Below are 17,749 nucleotides of genomic sequence, written 5' to 3'. Positions count from 1 at the left end.
AGATTTTTGGGCATCAGTTGAAACTTCTAAGAAAACGTTCCCACTATAATATTTCTTTCTCATTCAAATCCCACCATGACCTGGGTTCTCAACCCAGGGTACGCGTTCCCCTAGGGGTACGCCACGGGTTGAGCGGGGGTACGCGAAAGCGCTGTCAAATACCGGCCATGCATTGGCCAGTATTTGTCAGCGCATAGCCGTGGCAGCTCACTGTACAGTAGCGCTGCCAGAGCACCAGCCGAGGCTACTGTAAGTGAGCTGCGTGGTTGCCGGGGAGACGTGTTACCTCCCCTGACGTTGCACAAACTTGTTGCACAGCGCAGGAGGACGTCACGCGTCAGTGCGGCCCCGCCGAACAGGACGCGCTGCATGAAGGAACACCACAGGAGACCACAGGATGCCCGGTAAAGGAAAAAAATAGTTAAAAACAACTGTATGGGCCGGAGTGGGACTGTATAGGACGGAGGGGGGACAGAGGGGGGACAGAGGGGGTATGTGCTCCACAAGGCATTAAGATGGAAGGGGAGAGGGATAATGGTGGAGGGGGGATGGGGAATAATAAAACACAGGGCATTAAAATGTAATGCCTTGCGCTTTATTACTCCCCATCCCCCCTAATCCCCTCTCCCTTCCATCTTAATCTCTTGCACCATTTCCCCTCCTCCATCTTAATCCCCTTGCACCACCCCCCTCCCTCTTAATCCCCTTGTGCTATTATTCCCCCCTCCCTCTGATTCCCTTTTGCCATTTTCCCCCCCTCCATCTTAATCACCTTGTGCCATTATTATCCAATATGACAAAAGGATTATCAGAGGAAGGGGGAATAATGGCAAAAGGGGATCAGAGGGGGGGGGGGAATAATGACACAAGGGGATTAATATGGAGGGGGGGGGGGTTGATTATTCCCCCCATCTTAATCCCCCCCCCCGTGCCACTATGCCCCCTCCCTCTGATCCCCTTTTGCCATTATCCCACCCCCTCCTCCATATTAATCCCCTTGCGCCATTCCCGCTTCCTCTGATCCCCTGTTGCCATATCGGATAATAATGGCACAAGGGGATTAATATGGAAGGGGAAAAATGGCAAAAGGGGATCAGAGGGAGGGGGGAATAATAGCACAAGGGGATTAAGAGGGAGGGAGGGATAATCAACCCCCCCCCCCTCCATATTAATCCCCTTGTGTCATTATTCCCCCCTCCCTCTGATCCCCTTTTGCCATTTTTCTACCCTCCATATTAATCCCCTTGTGCCATTATTATCCGATATGGCAAAAGGGGATCAGAGGAAGGGGTAATATTGGCACAAGGGGATAAAGATAGAAGGGCAATAATAGCACAAGGGGATTAAGATGGAGGGGGGATGCATTAGTATAAAGGTAAGAACACACCTTTTGTCCGCGGGTACCCCTCGCGCAAGTTCCGCACGAGGGGGTACCCGCAGACATACTTTCAGCCTTTGGGGGTACAGTCGCCAAAATGAAGAAAAAATTTTAACGCATTTGCTTGCACATATGATAAACTGATGGTAATACTGTGGTGAGAAAGCCCCCATAGAAGTTTGCCATAAATGTCAAGATGGCAATATCCCACTAAGATGGCTATAGACAAGTGAATGTTTACCTGATGTTTTGTGTCCCACCCAAGATAAAAGGCACCAGAAGTATGTATACTGCATAGCAAAAATGTCATGTCACTATCAATGTTAAATGCAATTTATTCATTTAGATTTAAAGTAGAAAGAAGTAAAATGTGTATTCCAGCAATCAATAACTTGTTACAATGGAGTGGAGGTCCCCATCACAGCTTTCCACTTCTTATAATGTGTTGACCCTTAAGACAATGCCTGATCAGCCAGTCCCTGGTTGAGGTGGCTTACCACTTCAGCCAGTGACTGGCTTAGCAGACACATCAGGGAAAATGGAGAGCAATGGTTAGCAGTGGGGAACGAAAGCCATTAGAGAAGCAGCTGTGGTGGATTTGAGCTAAGGTGAATAATTTATTATTTATTTTGAAACCACCCCAAAAAATATAGATTGCTGGAATACCCCTTTAAATTGTATTTATTAAAGTAACAGCTAGGTTATGAAATAAACATTGATATTTCTTCATCAGTTATTAAATAATACTACTGTCAATAGACAGATTACAATCTATGTGGTAAGTGTTACGGTGTGAAACATTTAGTAATACTGTCATACCTATATTTTTTTGTAGGCCCTGAAGTTATGGTTGAAGATGCGTCTGAAGAGAAGACCACTTGTTGGTTTCTGCATTTTGGTTATCGTCTGTTTGGCACTAATGAACAGTTTTCCTGCATTGCCTGTTGACAGAAATGGAGTTACTGATCATCGACAATCCCAACACAGAAAAGTAGTTCGACACAAGCGACTATGGGCCCACACCCCAGACTCCAGTCCTGGCATAATCCAAAGTGCTGACCACAAAAGCTGGGAATCTGGTTTGAAGAGTTACAGGGTAGACATGCAATCATTTCTAAACAATGATTTAGGTCAGTTTAGCGAGCACGAAGAATGGAAAAATAATCACTATGAAACCAAAGTAAAGAAGTATGCGGACAAATTACGTTTACTTGCTGCAAGGAATGCCAAGGGACATAAATTTAAGAATAATATAATCAAAGAAATCAAAGAAATCAAAGAAATACATCATTATTCAGGTCTAGTAGGAATCTTTCAGGGCAAGGATCTTCAAAATCTACAGGAAAATGGTATTTTTCTTCAAAGGCCTATTTTAGCTAAAAACAATCATTTGGAAAATTCCAAAGCTAAAATCAAAATCCTGGTCAAAAACGTTTCAATACCAAAATCACACCAGAAAAAAGATGAACATGTGTTTCCATTAGGTAGGTTTTCAGCTTTGCTTGGAGAAGACACTGCAAGTAATGGGGAAAGAGCCAGGGAGAGCATGAGTAATAAAATGGCTCTATTCCAGGACTCTTTTGTAAACTATAAAAATCGTTTTATCTCAGATTGCATACAATTCCAGTCTGAAAAATCTAAAATGCATCTTAAGGGAGACAGATTAACTAAAAATATTCCTCCTTGGCTTACATCTGATGATTGGCAGAAAATGAAGTTGCTCTCCGAAGGGGAAATAATAGCCAAATCAAGAATCCCAGCTCATGGACAGGTTCTTAAAGTAGGTCTTTGCCTTAACCATGTGAATGGAAAATGTCATCACAAAAATCACTGCAAACAAGGCTTATGTGGATTAATTAAAAGACCCAATGATTTATATGAAGTTCTAGCTTTCCATCTTGATAGGGTCCTTGGGTTGAATCGTAGTCTTCCAGCAGTGGCCCGATTATTTACAAACAACTTATTGCCATACAAATATACCAATGGAGCTCCAAGACCAATTGTATGGTGGGCACCTGACATCAAACATTTAAATGATACCAACAATGATCAGAATTCTCATTCTGTGAGCTGGCTAGAATATCAGCGTATGTTAAAGCATAGGTGTGGCATGGAGAACTCCCTTACTTCCATTAATACAGCACCATGTATTGGCATTAAACATACAGAATGGTCCAAATTGGCTTTGTTTGATTTTCTTCTACAGGTATGGTATATTTTTTATGTTCATATACAGTTAACAAAGAAGTTTGTAAAATCACTAATATGGTGTCCAAAAATCACCAGTTTATATTAAAGGGGTTTTCCAGGGAAAATCCAGCGATTGATGGCCTATCCTGTAGATGACAGCTGGTCAGCGGGGTACCAATACCTGGCAGTAGATCTAAACTGTGTATAGTAACCTCCTACAGGCCAATTTGCATGGCAGGTTTAGTGGAGCCTTGAAGGGGGTTTCCCACCTAGCAGAGTTAGTAAAATGTAATGCATACCATCCATGTAAAGAGTACAAATGTGACTTTTCCAGGTGAAATAACTTGCAATGCTGTACAGCTTTTCTATTCTCCACATTAAATCTGAACACTTTCTGGTTTCTTCACTGAACTGTGGCCACACTGTATGCCATGGAACATTGCACACACTTTTCCACAATCCTTCTTGCTTGCATGCGCAACGGAGACTGAAAATGCTTTTGGAACAGACAATAAATGGCAGCTCAACAGAGCCGCAGATAGATGCTATGATTGTTTCCTGTGTGGTGGTTTCTAGGTAGACTGTCCACCTCTTGTTTTTGCGTGACCTTCTATTTTGGCGCGTGTCATGTGGTCAATGTGGTGATTTTTGATAAAAATTACTATGTGCACCAAAATTTTGTTTACAGATGATTTGGTTTAATAAGCAGTACCATTGTTAGGAGACTCTTAACCAACCAATACTCCATGTATTAATGCCAGCAGACATGTTTGCTCTCCCTCATGAGTTTTATCCCCTTAACGACGCAGGATATATATTTACGTCCTGTGCCGTCTCCCGCTATATGAAGCGGGGTCGCGCCGCAATCCCGCATCATACCGCGTCGGTCCCGGCGCTCATCAACAGCCAGGATCCGCGGCTAATACCACACATCACCGATCGCGGCAATGTGCGGTATTAACCCTTTAGAAGCGGCGGTCAAAGCTGACCTCTGCTTCTAAAGTGAAAGTGAAACTATCCCGGCTAATCAGTTGGGCTGTTCGGGAACGCGGCATCCCGAACAGCTTACAGGACACCGGGAGGGCCCTTACCTGCCTCCTCGGTGTCCGATCGACGAATGACTGCTCCGTGCCTGAGATCCAGGCAGGAGCAGTCAAGCGCCGATAACACTGATCACAGGCGTGTTAATACACGCCAGTGATCAGCATGAGAGATCAGTGTGTGCAGTGTTATAGGTCCCTATGGGACCTATAACACTGCAAAAAAAAAGTGTTAATAAAGGTCATTTAACCCCTTCCCTAATAAAAGTTTGAATCACCCCCCTTTTCCCATAAAAAAAATAAAACAGTGTAAATAAAAAATAAATAAACATATGTGGTATCGCCACGTGCGTAAATGTCCGAACTATAAAAATATATAATTTATTAAACTGCACGGTCAATGGCGTTCGCAAAAAAAAATCCAAAGTACAAAAAAGCGTATTTTTGGTCACTTTTTATACCATTAAAAAATGAAGAAATAGTGATCAAAAAGTCTGATCAAAACAAAAATTGTACCAATAAAAACGTGGAAAAATAAAAAAGTTATAGGGGTCAGAAGATGACATTTTTAAACGTATACATTTTCCTGCATGTAGTTATGATTTTTTCCAGAAGTACGACAAAATGAAACCTATATAAGTAGGGTATCATTTTAACCGTATGGACCTACAGAATAATGATGAGGTGTCATTTTTACCAAAATATGCACTGCGTAGAAATGGAAGCCCCCAAAATGACAAAATGGCGATTTTTCTTCGATTTTGTCGCACAATGTTTTTTTTTCTGTTTTGCCGTGAATTTGTGGGTAAAATGACTAATGTCACTGCAAAGTAGAATTGGTGACGCAAAAAAATAAGCCATAATATGGATTTTTAGGTGGAAAATTGAAAGGGTTATAATTTTTAAAAGTTAAGGAGGAAAAAACGAAAGTGCAAAAACTGAAAAATCCTGAGTCCTTAAGGGGTTAAAGTGTACCTGTCAGATCCCACACAAAAAATTTGTACTTGATACCTAATTCTGACCATCTACATCAAATTTTCTAAAAACATCTATATTTATAATAAAAAATACCTATTTCATTAGCCCACAGTGTTAGAAATCCTTGGGGGAAGAGAGCATGTCCCTCCCATGTGGTGGTGGAAGGTGATTGGTGTGTCTGCTCATGCTGCCTGGTCCATAAGTCATCTCTTGTCCATGACTCATGGACAAGCTGATGCTGCTGCAGGACTTGTTAGTGTCCAAGTATGTATAGGAACCCCTATTGGTGGGATTTTCAGAAGACTTTTTTCTTTATTAAATATTCAAAGATTTACCATACCAAAACTATATTACAAGGTCAGTAATTAAGGTCTGTAATCTGCATAATTAAGCCAAAGTTAACCACAAAGTAGTGGAAATGTATAAAAGCAGAGGACTGTACCCACTCAACGATGGCTTCATGCAGTAGCATGAATGTGCTGCTAAATGACTGAGTGAAAAATAAAATAATTAAAGGACAACTGCAGCGCAATATACACTTATCCATCATCTACAAGATAGGGGATAAGTGTTTGATCCCGGGGGGATCCGACCGCTGGGACCCCCCACGATCTCCTGTACGGGGCCGCGGCTGTGCCGTGGCTCTCCTGTGCAGGGGGCTTGCCTGCCGCAGCATGACGTTGCGGCTGGCACGCCTCCTCCATGCATCTCTATGAGAAAGGCAGGGAGGCAGCGTTTGTGCCTCCCCGTCTCCCCCATAGAACTGTATGGGGGCGGGGAGGAGACGGGGCGTCACCGTCGACCCCTAGGTCGACGCTACACGCCTTAGCGCTCACTATGAGTGCTAATAGTGGCGCCCCGTTAGGGAGATCTCGGGGGTCCCAGTGTTCTGACCCCCCGCGATCAAACACTTATCCCCTATCCTGTAGATAGGGGATAAGTGTATATTGCGCTGCAGTTGTCCTTTAAATTCACCTCTCCTATGTTGTGGCTCCTGCATATCCAGCACAGACAGCATGATGATCTTATCACATTGTGTGTGCAGAGATGCAATGTCTTCAGCTGTAGATGATACTTTTTAGGCCACCTAGAGCACCATGAAGCTTCAAAACATAACAAAGTGGGAAGCAGATGGCTATTTTCTCAGTCTGTGGAAAGCAGCACTCATCCAGGGATCCAGGACATGTATTCTTGGATTCCTGGAGCAAGGGCTGCATATGGGGGCCACCACCGATACCAACACAACATAAATATTGAAATTAGCCTTTTCCCAACCAAAAATACCCAAAACAAATATGCTACACAAAGCTGCAGTCCACCACAATATATTGGAACAATTGTGGCATCACATGACACATCCAAATTATTATGGCCCTGATATCAAAATTATTTCCTTTACAGAAGTCACCATTTACTGCTACATCATTTGGTAAGGTATTAAAGGGGTACTCCGATAGAAAAAAAATCTTTTAAAATCAACTGGTCACAAAAAAACAGATTTGTAAATGACTTCTATATATAATATTCTTAATCCTTCCAGTACTTATCAGCTGCTGTATGCTACAGAGGAATTTGTATAGTTCTTTTCTATCTGACCACAGTGCTCCCTACTGACACCTCTGTTTGTGGCAGGAACTGTCCATAGTAGGAGAAAATCCCCATAGCAAACCTCTCCTGTTCTGGACAGTTCCTGACACTAACAGAGGTGTCAGGAGAGAGCACCGTGGTCAGACAGAACAACCTCTGTGGCATCACTAGCATACAGCAGATGATAAGTACTGGAAGGATTTCGATTTTTAAATAGAAGTAATTTACAAATCTGTTTAACTTTCTGCCACCAGTTGATTTGAAAGAAAAAAAATATGTGTTTTCCACCACAGTACCCCTTTAACTATGCATAGGTTCATTCCAAAGCTATTCTAAAAGAGTAACATGAAAGAGGAAATGTTAAGGCAGTTATTTCTAACACTTTTCTTTTGGTTTAATATGCACCAAAAATTTGCACCAAAAGCACATCTTAAAGGGGTACTCCAGTTTAGGAAAATGTATAAACTATCCAAAGGATAGGGAATAAATGTGTGATAGCAGGGGATCCAGCCTCTGGGAAGCACAAGCCGACTATGCATTTCTATGGAAAAGATGCATGGGGCCAGCAGCTCCGCGATCAGACACTTATCCGCTATCCTTTGGATAGGGGATACATTTTCCTAAACTGGACTATGCCTTTAAGGTTAATAAATGTGGCCAATAACACGCTTTGAACAAGGACAAAAACATAGATTTAGGTAAGTCAGTTGCATGCAGGCCCGTCGCTACAGGACAGGCAAACCTAGCAATTGCTTGGGGCCCCGAGCTGGCTGGGGGCCCCCGAGCACAGCCAGTGCTTGCCCGTCCTGTAGTGAATGGGGGGGGGGCAATTCCCCCCATCACCAGGGCCGGATTAACAATCGTGCTCTTGGAGTTTGAGCTCCGGGCCCCAGGCACCCAGTCAAACAAGAGGGCCCCTCAATGTCTGACATTTTTTTTTAAATAAACTCATTTGCAGCTTTGGAGTTCTTCTCACCTACCCACTATCACGCTCCCCCCACCCCCGCTGCACTTGGTATGTTCCATCAGCCCGGGACTCTTCTCTCAGCCTTCAGCCGTCTGAGCAAGAGGAGGGGGGAGGAGAGAGCACAGAGCTGTGAGGAAAAGAGACCGCAGAGGCTGTACAAATTGGGGACTGACTACAGTAGGTGTCCCTGCATGTATATATGTGTATAAGCAGGTGTGTGTGTACATATGTGTATGTCTATGTACTGTGCCTGTGTGTGTGCTACTACTGTGGATGACTATATGTAAAGTGCATGTGTCTATCTATACCAGTGTTTCCCAACCAGGGTGCCTCCAGTTGTTGCAAAACTACAACTTCCAGCATGCCCGGACAGCCAAAGGCTGTCTGGGCATGCTGGGAGTTGTAGTTTTTCAACCTCTGTAGGCATCCTGGTTGGGAAACACTGATCTATTCTATCTGTGTGTGTATGAAGCATGCATGTACAGTAAGTAATGTGTACAGTGTGTTGTGTGTGTATGAAGCATGTACAGTATGTAATGTGTACAGTATGTGTGTGTATATAATGCATGTACAGTATGTAATGTGTACAGTATGTTGTGTGTATGAAGCATGCATGTACAGTATGTATTGTGTACAGAACGTATGTTGTGTGTATATGATGCATGCATGTACAGTATGTATGTTGTGTGTGTATAATGCATGTACAGTATGTAATGTGTACAGTGTGTATGATGCATGCATGTACAGTATGTAATGTGTACAGTGTGTGTATGATGCATGCATGTACAGTATGTAATGTGTACATTATGGGGTGTGTGTATGAAGCATGCATGTACAGTATGTATTGTGTACAGTATGTATGTTGTGTGTATATGATGCATGCATGTACAGTATGTATTGTGTACAGTATGTTGTGTGTATGATGCATGTATAGTATGTAATGTGTACAGTGTGTATGTTTATGATGCATGTACAGTATGTAATGTGTACAGTGTGTTGTGTGTTTATGAAGCATGCATGTACAGTATGTAATGTGTACAGTGTGTTGTGTGTGTATGATGCATGTACAGTATGTAATGTGTCCAGTATGTGTGTGTATATGATGCATGTACAGCATGTAATGTGTACAGTGTGTTGTGTGTGTATGATGCATGTACAGCATGTAATGTGTACAGTATCTGTGTGTGTATGAAGCATGCATGTAAAGTATGTAATGTGTACCGTAACTGTGTGTGTATGAAGCATGCATGTACAGTATGTAATGTGTACAGTATCTGTGTGTGTATGAAGCATGCATGTATAGTATATGTGTACAGTATCTGTGTGTGTATGAAGCATGCATGTACAGTATGTAATGTGTACAGTATGTTGTGTGTGTATGAAGCATGCATGTACAGTATGTAATGTGTACAGTATGTTGTGTGTGTATGAAGCATGCATGTACAGTATGTAATGTGTACAGTATGTTGTGTGTGTATGAAGCATGCATGTACAGTATGTAATGTGTACAACGTATTGTGTGTGTTTATAATGCATGCAGTGGCGGATCCAGGGGGGGGGGAAAACGGGGCAATTGCCCTGTCCCGTGCGTGCGCCCATTGGAAAGCAATGCGGAGGAGCAGAGCAGCGAAGAGGACATGCGCTGGCCAGCATGGTATGTGACCAGCAGCACATCAGCTTTAGTGCTCCGACCACCCCTCCTCCAGTCCCGGGACCTACTGCTATGGTGGCCGGACCAGAGGAGCAGTGGAGCACTGAAGTAGGGCAGTAAACAGGCATACAGCCTCCAGCCATACACTGTATGGCTCAAGACTGTATGTCTGTGGGGGAACATACTACACATAATGTGGGGAACTATACTGCACCTAATGTGGGGGAACTATACTGCACCTTATGTGGGGGAACTATACTGCACCTAATGTGGGGGAACTATACTGCACCTAATGTGGGGGAACTATAGCCTAATGTGGGGAGAACTATACTGCACCTAATGTGGGGAACTATACTGCACCTAATGTGCGGTAAACTATACTGCCAACCTAATGTGGAGAACTATACTGCACCTAATGTGGAGAACTATACTGCACCTAATGTGGAGAACTATACTGCACCTAATGTGGGGAGAACTATACTACCCCTAATGTAGAGAACTATACTGCACCTAATGTGTGGGAACTATACTGCACCTAATGTGGGGGAACTATACTGCACGTAATGTAGAGAACTATACTGCACCTAATGTGGGGAACTATACTGCACCTAATGTTGGGGGACTATACTGCACCTAATGTTGGGGGACTATACTGCACCTAATGTGGGGGAACTACAGCCTAATGTGGGGGAACTGTACAGCACCTAATGTGGGGAACTATACTGCATCTAATGTGGGGGACTATACTGCACCTAATTTGGGGAGCTATACTGCACCTAATTTGGGGAGCTATACTGCACCTAATTTGGGGAGCTATACTGCACCTAATTTGGGGAGCTATACTGCACCTAATGTGGGGAGCTATACTGCACCTAATGTGGGGGACTATACTGCACCTAATGTGGGGGAACTATACTGCACCTAATGTGGGGGAACTATACTGCACCTAATGTGGGCGAACTATACTGCACCTAATGTGGGGGAACTATACTGCACCTAATGTGGGGAACACTGCTAGCCTAATGTTGGGAGAACTCTGCTGCACCTAACGTGGGGGGAACTGTGCCGCACCTAACGTGGGGGGAACTGTACCGCACCTAACGTGGGGGGGGACTGTGCTGCACCTAATGTGGGGTCCTCGTATCGACGTTCGCTCACGTCGCGCTCCCAACATTCAAGGGCCGGCGATACTACGTCCTGACACCGGCCCTAGAGCGTGACGTGCGTGAACATCAAGGGGGGGGGGGCCTCCATGTCCATTTTGCTTGGGGCCCCCAAATTCCTTCAAATGGCCCTGGTTGCATGCTAGCCTTATTTCATGTGCATTTGCTTTAAAAGGGTAGTCCAGTGCTGAAAAACGTATCCCCTATACTAAGGATAGGGGATAAGTTTCAGATCGCCAGCAGTCGGACCCCCCGCGATATCCTATACGGGGGCTCCGTCTCGCTGGCCAGATAGTGGGTGTCGACTACCGCACGAAGCTGAGGCCGACACGCCCCCTTAATACATCGCTATGGCAGAGCCGGAGATTGCCGAAGGCAGCGTTCCGGCTCTGCCATAGAGTTGTATTGAGGGGGCGTGTCAGCCGCCGCTTCGTGCTGTGGTCAACATGCCCCCTTCCCGTGGGCTGCCGGGGCCCCATACAGGAGATCGCGGGGGGCCCCAGTGGTCAGACCCCCCGCGATCTGAAACTTATCCGCTATCCTTAGGATAGGACATACGTTTTTCAGCACTGGATATCTCCTTTAAGGAGTATTCCAGAATTTCTTTCTTCAGCCTTTGATGCCAAGTTATAATATTGTGTAATATGCTTCTATTACCTGAGTGTGTCGCTTTAATGAACGGGACCTACACGCTAGACATGTGCAATTCGGTTCGGCACGAATGTCTAATTTACCTAATTTTACCGTTTTCGGGCATTCGGACCGACCCGAATGCACGAAAACATATTTTGAACATTCCCGAATAGCCACGATAATACGAATAGCAAAATAACGAATGCATTCGTTATTTCCCGAATACATGCAGTAAATAACGAATGCATTCGTTATCCGTAAATGAACGTAAAGAATTCATTCTAATAACAAAGATAATAAAAAGGATACAGATAGTTAGATTTTTCGGATACATTGGGTATTGGGGTACATTTGGTAAATCTTTTCATTCTTTTTTGGCCGACAATCATAAAAATGTAGTGTGTGCGTGTTTTTCACTTTTTTTTTTTTTACATTTTTTAGCTAGTACTACTACTCCCAGCATGGTACACACTCTTCCATGATAGGAGTAGTAATTACCTGTACTAATTGACAGATCGCCGGGGTCCCTTGCGATCCTCTTGTATAATGTATAGATGCGGCGGCCGCTCTTCTATGGTCCCCTGCACTCACGTATATATACACATATTCATATTTCCCGCAGAGCTGTGATTGGCCAGATGGTTCCAGCCAATCACAGCTCTCTGTGTGAAATAGGAATATGTGTATATATACGGCCGTGCAGGGCAGTGGCGTTGCTAGGGTTGGTGTCACCCGGTGCGGTAGAAAATGGTGTCACCCCCATACCTACCCCCCCCCCCCCCCTCAGTAAGTTTTTAGCCTGTTGTGACAGACACCACTGTGGTAGCGCATTGTGAGAAATTCCAGTATAATAATCAGATATACCAGTTGCCACAGAATGGGAAAGTGTTAAAGAAGTTTTCACCATTGAAATATACAGCTCCCAGAATTACTTAAAGGGGTACTCCACTGGAAAACATTTACTTTTATATCAACTGGTGCCAGAAAGTTAAACAGATTTTTAAATTACTTCTATTTAAAATCTTAATACTTACAGTACTTATAAGCTGGTGTATGCTCCACAGGAAGTTGTGTAGTTCTTTCCAGTCTGACCACAGTGCTATTTGCTGACACCTCTGTCCATGTCAGGAACTGTCCAGAGCAGGATAGGTTTGCTATGGGGATTTGCTCCTACTATGGACAGTTCTTGACATGGACAGAGGTGTCAGCACAGAGCACTGTGGTCAGGCAGAAAATAAATTAAAAAGGAAAATAACTTACTGTGAATCGCTTATACAGCAGCTAATAAGTACTGGAAGGATTAAGATTTTTAAATAGAAGTAATTTACAAATCTGTTTAACTTTGTAGCACCAGCTGATTAAAAAAAATGTTTTCCAGTAGAGTACCCCTTTGAGCAGTGGTGAGGTTATGCTGGGAGTTGTAGTTTCACTGACCTAACTGTAGAACTGACAAGTGACTACAGCTCTGATGTAGAGAGGAGAATGTACAATGGTATCAGTGACTACAGGTGACATCTCTATAGTGAGGAGAATACACAATGATATCTGACTACAGGTGACGTCTTCTCTATAGTGAGGAGAATACACAATGACATCAGTGACTACAGGTGACGTCTTATCTATAGTGAGGAGAATACACAATGATATCAGTGATTACAGGTGACGTCTTCTCTATAGTGAGGAGAATACACAATGATATCAGTGACTACAGGTGACGTCTTCTCTATAGTGAGGAGAATACACAATGATATCAGTGATTACAGGTGACGTCTTCTCTATAGTGAGGAGAATACACAATGATATCTGACTACAGGTGACGTCTTCTCTATAGTGAGGAGAATACACAATGACATCAGTGACTACAGGTGACGTCTTCTCTATAGTGAGGAGAATACACAATGATATCAGTCACTACAGGTGACGTCTTCTCTATAGTGAGGAGAATACACAATGAAATCAGTGATTACAGGTGACGTCTTATCTATAGTGAGGAGAATACACAATGATATCAGTGATTACAGGTGACGTCTTATCTATAGTGAGGAGAATACACAATGATATCAGTGATTACAGGTGACGTCTTCTTTATAGTGAAGAGAATGTACAATGATATCAGTGACTACAGGTGACGTCTTCTCTATAGTGAGGAGAATAGACAATATCAGTGATTACAGGTGACGTCTTCTCTATAGTGAGGCGAATACACAATGATATCAATGACTACAGGTGACGTCTTCTCTATAGTGAGGAGAATAGACAATATCAGTGATTACAGGTGACGTCTTCTCTATAGTGAGGAGAATGTACAATGATATCAGTCACTACAGGTGACGTCTTCTCTATAGTCTTCCCTTATCTAATTCAGATGGTACATACCGGCAGGACTTGTTCCAGCTAAAACTTCTCTCTGCAGAATGTGACGCCCAGACGTCTCCTCACTATGTCAGCGCATTCTCATCCTCTATATGAAAACAAGTATTATTATAAACCTGAGAGACACTGTATCTTCTAAATATAATACTACTATACACTATACTCTTTGATTATAAACCTTCCATACACTGTACCCTCTGAATATAATACTACCACACACTGTACATTCTGAATATAATACCAACACATACTGTACCCTCTGAATATAAATCTGCCACATACTGTACCCCTGAATATAATACCGCCACACACTGTACCCACTGAATATAATACTACCACATACTGCGCCCTCTGAATATAAATCTGCCACATACTGTACCCTCTGAATATAAATCTGCCACATACTGTACCCTCTGAATATAAATCTGCCACATACTGTACCCTCTGAATATAAATCTGCCACATACTGTACCCTCTGAATATAAATCTGCCACATACTGTACCCCTGAATATAATACCGCCACACACTGTACCCACTGAATATAATACTACCACATACTGCGCCCTCTGAATATAAATCTGCCACATACTGTACCCTCTGAATATAAATCTGCCACATACTGTACCCTCTGAATATAAATCTGCCACATACTGTACCCTCTGAATATAAATCTGCCACATACTGTACCCTCTGAATATAAATCTGTCACATACTGTACCCCTGAATATAAATTTGCCACATACTGTACCCCTGAATATAATACCGCCACATACTGTACCCTCTGAATATAATACTACCACCCACTGCGCCTTCTGAATATAATAATTAGAGATGAGCAAACTACAGTAAATTCAACTCGTCACAAACTTCTCTGCTCGGCAGTTGATGTCTTTTCCTGCATAAATTAGTTCAGCTTTCAGGTGCTCCCGTGGGCTGGAAAAGGTGGATACAGTCCTAGGAGACTCTTTCCTAGGAATGTATCCACCTTTTCCGAGCCCACCGGAGCACCTGAAGGCTGAACTAATTTACGCAGGATAAGTCATCAACTGCCGAGCCGAGAAGTTTGTGACGAATCGAATTTACTGTAAGTTCGCTCATCTCTAATAATACTACCACAAACTGCGCCCTCTGAATATAATACTACCACAAACTGCGCCCTCTGAATATAATACTACCACAAACTGCGCCCTCTGAATATAATACTACCACAAACTGCGTCCTCTGAATATAATACTACCACAAACTGCGTCCTCTGAATATAATACTACCACAAACTGCGTCCTCTGAATATAATACTACCACAAACTGCATCCTCTGAATATAATACTACCACAAACTGCGTCCTCTGAATATAATACTACCACAAACTGCGCCCTCTGAATATAACGTTGCCATACAGTGCACCCTCTGAATATAATACCACAACCGCAGTAACACCCCTCAACATCCGTTAGCTGATGCTATTACGACGGGAGGGGGGTATTGGTGGTGTTGCTAGTGGATGATGGGGGTGCTACTACTCGGGGGGTGTTGCTGGAGGATGATGAGGGTGCTACTAGCCATCCCCCCTGGCAGTATCATCCCCATCATCCATCGGCAGGATCATCCTCCTGGCAGGAGCACCGCCATCATCCACCATCAGGATCTGCTGATGGAGGTGCTGCTGGGGGGGGGGGGGGGGGGTTGCTGGTGGATGATGAGGGTGCTACTGCCAGGGGGGGAGCAATAGGTAGGCAGCAGTTCCCCCACATTAGGTAGGTCGCAGTTTCCCCACATTAGGTAGCATCTATTCCCCACATTAGGCAGCATAGATTCCCCACATTAGGTAGGTCGCAGTTTTCCCACATTAGGTAGCATCTATTCCCCACATTAGGCAGCATAGATTCCCCACATTTGGTACCAGTTCCCCCACATTAGGTAGGTACCAGTTACCCCACATAAGGTAGCACAGACTCCCCACACTTGGTAGTAGTTTCCCCACATTAGGCCGCAGGTTCCCCACAATGGGTCAAAGTCTCCCCACAATAGATCGCTGGTTATACCCCCCCCCCCCCCACACACACACACAAAAACACATACAACACAGAGAGACACACACACAAGCACACACAGTCAGAGAGACACACACTCACAGACACACACACACACACACAGTCATGCACACAGTCACACACACATGCACACAGTCACACACACACAGAGTCTCACACACACAAACATAGATAGAGACAGACACACACACTCACCCATCCAGCGCAGCGCTCCTTCTCACCGGGCGCCGTGCGAGTGACGTAACTGACGTCCTCCTGCGCGGCCATACGGTGTGACGTCAGGCCGGCGCAGACGTGGGAGCGGAGGCCGGGCACAATGCTGGAGAAGGTGAGGGGGGTGTGATGATGGACGGGCGCACAGTGCAGGAGAAAGAGGGGGGTTGCTGATGGACGGGCACACACAGCGCGGGGGGGGGGGGGATTTGTGCCGACGGATGGGAGGCCGGTCGGGCACAGATGGGGGAGGTGGTGTCTGTGTAGCTGGGGGGGGGGGGGTGCGGCTACGGAGCGTCTTGGTGTCACCCCATTAGGTTGGTGTCACCCGGTGCGGGCCGCACCCCCCGCACCCGGGTCGCAACGCCACTGGTGCAGGGGACCATAGGAGAGCGGCTGCCGCATCCATACATTATACAGGAGCATCACAGCGGGTGTCAGGAGTGATACCCGCAGTGATCTTTCCTTTACTACAAGTACTAATACTCCCAACATGGAGCACACGCTGCTCCATGCTGGGAGCTGTAGTACCTGCATTAATAGACAGATCGCAGCAGGTGTCAGAAGTTACACTCGCTGCGATATGTCTATTAATGCAGGTACTACAGCTCCCAGCATGGAGCAGCGTGTGCTCCATGTTGGGAGTATTAGTAGCTGCAGAAAGGGACAGATACCAGGGATGTCACTTCTCCTGACACCCGCTGCGATCGTCCTTATGTGAATGTCGGGATCAGCTGTTCTCAGGGCTACAGAGCCGGGAGAACAGCTGATGCTGAGCCGTAGGTATACATCATATATCTACTGCCCAGCAAGAACTTACAGTGAGCCTGCAGTGTGTATATTGTATACACATTGCTGGCTCACTTAACCCCTTGCTGAGCTGTGCGCTATGCGCAAGCCCAGCAAGGGAAGAGTTAACTTACACTGCTGGACAGTGTAGGTTAACCCTTTGGGCGGTATACACTATATACAGCTATTTATAGATAGTTGTATACAGTGTATACAGAAGACGAAGTCCGCTTACTTCCCTCGAGTACGGGGCAGGTCTGTGTAGCTCCGCCCCCTAGTGATGACGTCATTAGGGGCGGAGCTACAGAAGGGAACAAGGCTAGTTAATCTGAAGCTCTGTTCACATTGTCCGTTTTGTATGATGTGAACAGACCCTTCTGGCAGTGTCTACCCAGACAGGGAGACTCCAGCTGTTGCTAAACTACAACTCCCAGCATGCCCAGATAGCCAAAGGCTGTCTGTGCATTCTGGGAGTTGTAGTTTTGCACCAATTGGTGGCTCCCTGTTTAGGTAGACATTGCATCATGGGTGCTCTCCCCAGCAGACAGCGCCAAAAATGTCATAACCATGTTTTTGTTTAGTTTTTTCTTCTCATTTCAGATCCGTGTATGCAGAGGATTACGGCAGATTTTTTTTTTCTTTTAATAAAATGGTTAATGAGGGCTTTGGGGCAGTGTTTTTTTAAATAAAATAATTTTTCCAATGTGTTGTGTTTTTTTTTTTTATAGAATTTTC

The 17,749-nt window shown here is 44.5% G+C and overlaps 1 protein-coding gene across 1 annotated transcript in view; it reads left to right on the top strand.

The window, feature by feature from the left end:
* The first annotated feature begins 277 nt into the window (after positions 1-277).
* GASK1A (golgi associated kinase 1A) overlaps positions 278-17,749 on the top strand; it is a 142,682-nt gene continuing 125,210 nt past the window's right edge. The window contains exons 1-2 of the mRNA XM_056520196.1: positions 278-404; positions 2,214-3,584. Of these exons, the coding sequence (XP_056376171.1) occupies positions 2,235-3,584 (1,350 nt within the window). The 5' untranslated portion in view covers positions 278-404; positions 2,214-2,234. The remainder of the gene's footprint in view (positions 405-2,213; positions 3,585-17,749) is intronic.

Source organism: Hyla sarda, chromosome 5 (assembly GCF_029499605.1).
Source record: "Hyla sarda isolate aHylSar1 chromosome 5, aHylSar1.hap1, whole genome shotgun sequence".
Taxonomy (NCBI): domain Eukaryota; kingdom Metazoa; phylum Chordata; class Amphibia; order Anura; family Hylidae; genus Hyla; species Hyla sarda.
Note: the sequence above shows the minus strand (reverse complement) of the source record. Positions and strands in the feature narration are given on the sequence as shown.